Genomic DNA, 7,247 nt, shown 5'->3' with positions numbered 1-7,247 from the left:
TGGGCCTTGCAGTGGGTGGTTGTCTCAGAGTACTGGGGCTTCTCCTTGGAATCAGCTGGCCTGTCCTTTCCAGCCTCTGGCACCCTTTATACCCTCCAGCTGGGCCGCTGAGGCATGGGGAGGGGGTGCCTGACCATGTGGGGGCGGGTCATGGGGGATCCACCCAGTTCTGTAGGCCAAACCTCAAAGGATGTTGTGGTGGGAGCTTTGGCAGCAGGGGCAGGGCCTGGGAACGAGGGGGGATGGGTCCCAATCTGTGACCACCAGACTCTGAATATGGCCTCTAGGCCCATGGGGGTCTCCAGGTGGCCCAGGTCCCCCAGCCCCTACTGACTCTCAGGATAGGTACTGGCTGGTGGGCAGGCCCAAGCAGTGGGAAGGGGCATGTGGAAGAAGAGGCTCGGGGTCTAAATAGGTCAGAACCAAGCTGCCCCCCCCCGCCCTCTGCACCACCACCCCACCCACCCCAGGGTTGCAGCCTGTGATTTTCCCTGTTGGCCACAGGCAGGAGCCAAACCCCAGGGAGGGCGTGCCCGCTAGTGCCCTCGCTCACCCAGGGGCTGTGCCCCCACGAGACCCCAGGCAGGCCTGGCTCGGGGGCAGAGGCAGCTGGACTCCGGCCAGGCTTGAGCACTAGGGCAGGGGAGATGCTGGCAGCAAAGGGTGCGGGGCGAGGAACTGGAGTCAGGTCTCTGGGAAAGTCAGGGGCCCAGGACAGGGAGGTGGGGTGCCCTAATGGGGGAGGGAGGAGGGCAGGAACCTCTGGGGGCTGCTGGCCCCCTTCCTGCCTGTGCGGCCTCTTCTCAGTGTTGACACCCCAGGTACTCCTCCCCTCCCACACTGCCCCAGCAGAGGGCCTGTGGAAGGGCTGTGCTTTCAGCCTCGCCCGCTTGGGGACAGGCTGTCCTGGCACCTTCCCATCTGACCTGTGTCCTTACCCACCCACCCGCCAAACTGAAAACAGAGACCTGGGGCTTCTGCCACCCCCACATGAGGCCCAGCTAGCAGGAGGGGTGTCCGTCTAGAAAGTTGAGTGGTGCAGTTCCCCAGGTGTGTACTGGGGGGTCTGGTTGAGCAGGGGCTCCAGCCTCACCAGCGAAAGGAGCTTTGCCCCCAACATGCACCCAACCCCTTCACCTTGCGCAGCCTGGCGGGGAGGTACCCAGGGCCAGCTCCCCTGGAGGCGTCCACCCAGACATCAGCGAGGGATGCTGCTGGGTTAGGCGGAGTGACACCCCTCCTGGCAGTTCCTCTGGCCTTGGGGAATCCAGGGGTCCTGGTTTCTGTACAAGAGGCTCTGCTGCCCTTCTGTGTGCACCCGCCCTCCTCCATCCTGCACAGCCCCACCGGGGTGCTTAGGGCCCTGAGGGAGGCCTCAGCTGACCCCGGAGGGGTAGTGGCTGGGAGAGGCCCAGCAGAAGAAGCACCTCGCAGATTACAGTGTAGAGGAGGAAGTTTATTTCCGGATGTGGGAGAACAAGGGAAGGCTGGCCAGCCAGGGGATAATCAGTGGAAATTAAAACCAGATTCCCCAAGCCAGGAACTGCAGGGAGGATAGGGGGACCCTGTTTTGTCCCAATTGCATGCTGGCCAAGAAAATGGGGGAATGGAAGGTAGTGTGCTGTGTGCCCCAGAAGGTTTCAAAGGTGAGATGTGGGGCAGTAGACTGGTTCGGCCCTCTCCTCCGTCCCTGCTCAGGTACTGGACGCCATTCTCCCAGTCCCGTGGCACCTCCTCCATCTGGGGTCACCAGCCTTGGACCTTGGCTGCCCTCTGTGCCTGGGCGCAGTGGTCTCCTCACTCAGGCTCCCTCAGCACAGCCACCAGCTCCCTTTGTTCTCTGTATAGTGCCTGCAGTCGGTGGGGGAGATGAGGCACATCAGGCCCTGGGCTTTCTAGTGCCCCAGACTCAGGGCCTGGGTTTCCCCCAGGCTGCATGGACAGGGCTTGTGGCTCACACCGTGGCATCAGAGTAAAGGCCTGCTACCTGTGCCCAGCATTCAGTCCCGGGGCCCCACTGGCCCCTCTAGCAGAGAGGGTTTCTTCCAGTGGACCCGCAACAGAGAAGCTTTGGTGGGAATAAGCTCGCTGGAGCTCCCACGTGGGGCACTGAGCAGAACATCCCCCTCCGTCCAACTGACCAACTTAAGACCATAGTGCCAGGCTTGTTGGCTGGGCAGTGGGGTGTGGTCTGAGAGCAGGGGCTCTCTATAACAGCACAGGTGTGTGAGCAGTGAGGGAGGGAGCCGAGGCCTCCTGCAGGCGGGCGAGCACAGGCGGGCCCTGTCTTGTTGGCGAACGAACACAGGAGGGTGGACTCTGGACAGGAGGGTGGACTCCTAGTGGCCTGACATGCGGCAAACAAGGCTCTGAGCTGTAGAACCTGCCCTGCGAGACTCTGAAGGGCGACCTTAGACAACCACCGCCATGCCAGTCGCCTGTCTGCAGGAGCAGTCGGGAATGTGGGAGGAGCTAGAGGGCCGGGGCAATGGGGAGGAGAGGTCTCTGGCCTTCTGCCACCACCTCCTCCCAAGGCTCAGGCTCCTGCAGGGCCTCGGTGACCACTGGCTGGGATGAGGAGCTGTGCATTTGGGGGCGTTTCTCTCAGCCAAGCGGCTCTGGGTGGACATGAGCTGGACAGCTCCCGATGGACATGAGAAGAATTAGCATGCTGTCACCAGCCTACCCTCTCTTGGGACCGCATGTCAGGCCACTAGGAAAACGCACCTCATCATTGCAGCCAAACCTGTGTCATCCCACCCAGCCACCTTCTCCCCCCCTGGGCCCCGAGTGGCTCTGGGCTGGTTGACCAAAGGAAGTCCCCCTATGTGGAAGGTGCTTTTTCAGATGTCTCCAGGCCATTCCAGTTCCAGTGCAGGCCACTTAAATCAGAGGCCAATGGTCACATGGAGGAACAGGGTCCTGGACACCCCGATTTTTCACCCTGATTCTGACAAGGAGTAGTCGCCTTCCCTCTGAGACCTGTCCCCTCCTCATCTGCACCGTGGTCTCCCGGGGGCAGAGGCGATGGGGGCCCATTTGCAGAGGGGCGTGGGCAGGCCCTCCTACTTCCTAAGAAGGCCCTTACATTGAGAGGAGGAAGCCCCAGTTTGGGAAGGAAGGGCAAAGGGCAGGGTGGGGCCACTGACCTGCCAGGCCTGTTGCCGGGCCTGCACCTGCAGCTGCAGCTGCTCCACCTGCCTGCGCCTGGCCAGAACGGCCTCTGCCAACTGCTGGTTCTCCACCTCCTGTCTCTGCACCCGGCGCCGCAGGGTGTCGCGCTGCTGCAGGAAGTAGGGCACTATGGTGCTGCGCAGGTCCTCCTCGGGGACCCCACTGGGCCGCCTGCAACGCCACATGGGCACGGGGCACAGGGGCGGGAGTGAGGGTTCTTCAGCCCCAGTCAGTCAGGCTGGCTTCCCTCACTTCCCAAGACCCCCAGAGGGCCCCTGAACTTCCGTGTCCAAGGGCTTACCGCCCCTCACTCAACGCACATCTCAGTCTCCTCTCCTCTGCCGGGGTCCCTGTTAGCCCCAACCCTCCAAGCTCTCCTACCCTGCCTTGTGACCATGTGGGCTGCTGGCCCATCCTTCCCTGGGTGGGGGTACAGTGTATGGGAAAGATGAGGAAAGGTGGCTCGGGGGCAGGATGTGCAGAGATGAGAGTCAGTCACTTCTGAGTGTGAGTGTGTGTGTGTGTGTGTGTGTGTAGCCACTGTGAGTTCTTTACAAAAAAAAATGTTTTTTTCAGTCCCAAAGCTTGTAGTCACAAAACATAGATGATTTGGACAGTTTCAAAAGGAGTCTACTCTGGCCAGGAGCCTCTTCTTCTGGGTGAGGATGCAGGTGGCCTGGGGCCTCTTCCCTCCACCTGCCAGCATCATCTGGCTGCCATGGAGACAGTGGCTTCTGGGAGCCAGTGTTGGTCCACCTTGCTCCCTGCTGAAGAGCCCGGTCCCCAACCACAAGCTCAGCAGTTGGGGAGCACCAGCCTCGCTGGGGGAGAAGGCAGAGGACGCTCAGGCTCAGAAACCCTGTGGATCTGACTGGGCCGCTGAGCTGGCACAGGCTCCATGGTTTAGTCTGAGGCGCTGCTGCCTCCGGGCATCTGAAGCAGGTGGGGCTGGCACCTGCCGCAGGTGCTCAGTGCTACTGCGTGTGGACCAGGGAGTAGCCGCTCCGTGAGTCCCAGCTGGGGCCCCTCCCCTCCCGCAGGCCTGCCACAAACTGCCTCACTTCCTACCCAGGGCAGCGCACCTGCCCTCCCGACAAGTGCTGTGCAGTGCAGTTCAGCCATCTCTGGGGACTGCTCAGTCTGTCTTGTCCACCCGTCCCTGTCAGAGAGGCCTCTCGGCCTCCAGGCCCCAAGCGCCCGGCCCCCTCACCAGGCTGGCTCTGTGCGGCCTTTGCCTTCCTCCACAATTTGGTCCAGAGCATTCAGGACGGCCTCCATGTTCCCCTCCTGCTTGATCTCGGTGATCTCCTCCTGAAGGAGAGGGTGGGTGGGGGGTATGAGCGTCGAGGCAACCAGGCAGAAGTATGCTAAGCTGCTAGGCACCCAGTATGACCTTAGCTAGTTTCTGTTCCGGGTCCTTTTTCGACAACATGTAGCTGTACAATGGAGAAAATTAAGAACAAAATTCCTACTGCATGGCCTAGAGCAAGCCTTTTCCTATTGCCCAGCTGAGCTGTCCAGTCCCGACCCACCCCGTGGCACTAAAGGCCCCTGACCTTACCTCCTGGGCCTACCTGCCGTACTGGACCACACCTGCTGCCCACTGGCTCCCGCCCTCCAGGGCTCCTCATTCTTGGGGAATAAAGGTGGCCCTTTCCTGTGTCCCATCAGGCAGCTGTGCCACCCACCCTGCTCTCCATGCCCACCTCTCCTCCCACCACCTCCACAGCAGCTGCCCTCTGGCCCTCCTGCACCCCTGACGCCCAGAGCGCCCTTGGCTGACAGCACAGGGTGATGCCTCGTGAGTCGTCTGGAGGTGGGAGGTGGGCAGGGGGACGTGACAGCCTGGAAGCTTAATCCCAAGAGCTCTCTCGGCTACTGAATGACAGGAGAAAAACCACGGACTTTTCTACAGTGTGTGTTCTGTGCGGCCCCATTGATTTCGGGTAGTCGATGAGACGCCCCTCTGGGTCAGGTGCTGACACAGGAGGGGAGGGAGACTCAGCCCTGCCCTTGCTGAGCTCATCCGGCTAGCTCGGCAGACAACATATAAACACGAGGACAATTTGAGAAGGAGGCATTTAAGATACCCACTTTGGAGGGTGCTTGGTGCTGCAGGCCCTGGACCTGAAGAGCGGGCTCTAGGGGCTGAGGAAGCAGGGGGCAGACGTGGTATCACTGCCCTTGAGACCAAGCCAAGGACACCTGCTGGTATCTCCATGTGACATGGGTGTCACTTACATGCTTCTCCAATTGCCTGCTATTGCTAATTCACCCAGATCAAAAACAAACACAAACCCACTGCCATGGAGTCCCTCCAGACTCATGCCAGCCGTACAGGGTTTCCAAGACGGTACGTCTTCCCCAGAGCAGACAGCCTCAGCTGTCTCCTGGAGAACGGCTGGTGGATTTGAACTGCCAACCCTGAGGCTAGCCAGTGCCAACCCACAGTGCCACCAGGGCTCCTTACTCACCCAGATGGAAGTCTGCAACTGAGTAATGAACTTGTCATGGACCCGCTGGGTCACATCAGGCTGCAACTGGTAGAAGCGCTTGTAACAGTCGGTGAACCTCTGGAAGCTGCGGGGAGGGGAGAAGGCAGAGGCGGGGGGCTGACACACAGCTGGGCCCCACCCCACCCCCACTTCTCAGCACAGGCCTCTCAGCTGTGTCCACCTGCAGCTTCAATCCTGAGGAAGGCCCCAAACCTCAGCATGTGTAAAGCCACAGAATGGCTGGGGCCTGAGAAGCAGCATGTCTGCTGCCGGTGCTGCTGGTCCAGGGCCACGTGGCCTAAATTAGCCGTGGTCATTCCTGGGCAGGTGGTTGGGGGAAGGGGCCTGTGCCTCTTCTGTAGGACACTGCTGTGTTTGGTGGCACTTTGCCTGGGCCTGAGGCGGAGCTTCCACCCTGCGGAGGCAGAGCAGAGAGATCTGCTGAAAACACCCAGGAGCCACCCTCCTCTCGGGACGTCATGTTTCGTTTTCCCTCCCTGACTATTCAGGCCGTTTTACGTGGGTGTCTGTTCCTGGCAGCCGAGAGCACCCGCACTCACACACCCTTGAGATGGAAGGACCCAAAGGTACCCATCAGACACGCAAAGCCTGGTCTCCTCTTGGACCAACCAAGCCAACTCACTGCCATCGAGGCCCGCTCTTAGCGAACAACCCTAAAGGTCAGAGTGGAGCTGGCCCTGAGGGGTTCCCAAATGGGAACTCTTCATTTCCGGGGCTAGAGACCCCTGTCTTCCTCCCCACAGGGGGCTGATTGTTTCCAACTGCTGACCTTTCAGATCGCAGCCCAACTTGGACAGATACTCTGATTAACAACCTTCCTCCTCCTTTTTTTTTCCTCCTCGGTTTTTAAAAATCATTTTATTGGGGGCTCCCACAACTCTTATCACAATCCATACATACATCAACTGTGTCAAGCACATTTGTACAATCGCTGCCCTCAACACTCTCATAACATTTGCTCTTCACTTAAGCCCTTGGCATCAGCTCCTCATTTCCCCCCTCCCTTCCTGCTCCTCCCTCCATCATGAACCCTTGATAATTTATAAATTACTATTTTGTCATATCTTACACTGTCCAATGTCTCTCTTCACCCACTTTTCTGTTGTCCATCCCCCCAGGGAGGAGGTTATATGTAAATCCTTGCAATCAGTTCCCCTTTCCCACCCTCCCGGTATCACCACTCTCACCACTGGTCCCGAAGTGCTATACTGGATTCCCTGTGTTCCCAGTTCCTGTCTGTACCAGTGTACATCCTCTGGTCTAGCCAGATTTGTAAGGTAGAATTGGGATCATGATAGTGGGGGGCGGGGTGCAGAGAAGCATTTAGAAACTAGAGGAAAGTTGTATGTTTCGTTGTTGCTACACTGCACCCTGACTGGCTTGTCTCCACCTTGCAACCCTTCTGTAAGAGGGTGTTCAGTTACCTACAGATGGATCTTGGGTCCCCAATCTGCACTCCCTTCATTCACAATGATTTGATTTTTTGCTCTTTGATGCCTGATACAAGATCCCTTCAACACCTCGTGATCACACAGGCTGGTGTGCTTCTTCCATGTG

General features: G+C 59.1%; 1 protein-coding gene across 2 annotated transcripts in view; it reads right to left on the bottom strand.

The window, feature by feature from the left end:
- Positions 1 to 1,435: 1,435 nt before the first annotated feature.
- Positions 1,436 to 7,247, bottom strand: part of LOC101645688 (polyamine-modulated factor 1) — a 31,985-nt gene continuing 26,173 nt past the window's right edge. The window contains exons 2-5 of one of the 2 annotated variants that reach the window (XM_004714696.2): positions 5,649 to 5,754; positions 4,385 to 4,485; positions 3,150 to 3,345; positions 1,436 to 1,851 (exon numbers count right to left, since the gene is read on the bottom strand). In XM_004714696.2, coding sequence (XP_004714753.1) covers positions 1,798 to 1,851; positions 3,150 to 3,345; positions 4,385 to 4,485; positions 5,649 to 5,754 — 457 coding nt within the window. In that variant the 3' untranslated portion in view covers positions 1,436 to 1,797. The remainder of the gene's footprint in view (positions 1,852 to 3,149; positions 3,346 to 4,384; positions 4,486 to 5,648; positions 5,755 to 7,247) is intronic. The other variant, XM_004714697.2, reaches the window with a different exon arrangement.

The sequence above is a fragment of the Echinops telfairi genome, unplaced genomic scaffold (assembly GCF_000313985.2).
Source record: "Echinops telfairi isolate 266 unplaced genomic scaffold, ASM31398v2 ScPeMD7_7425;HRSCAF=8463, whole genome shotgun sequence".
Taxonomy (NCBI): domain Eukaryota; kingdom Metazoa; phylum Chordata; class Mammalia; order Afrosoricida; family Tenrecidae; genus Echinops; species Echinops telfairi.
Note: the sequence above shows the minus strand (reverse complement) of the source record. Positions and strands in the feature narration are given on the sequence as shown.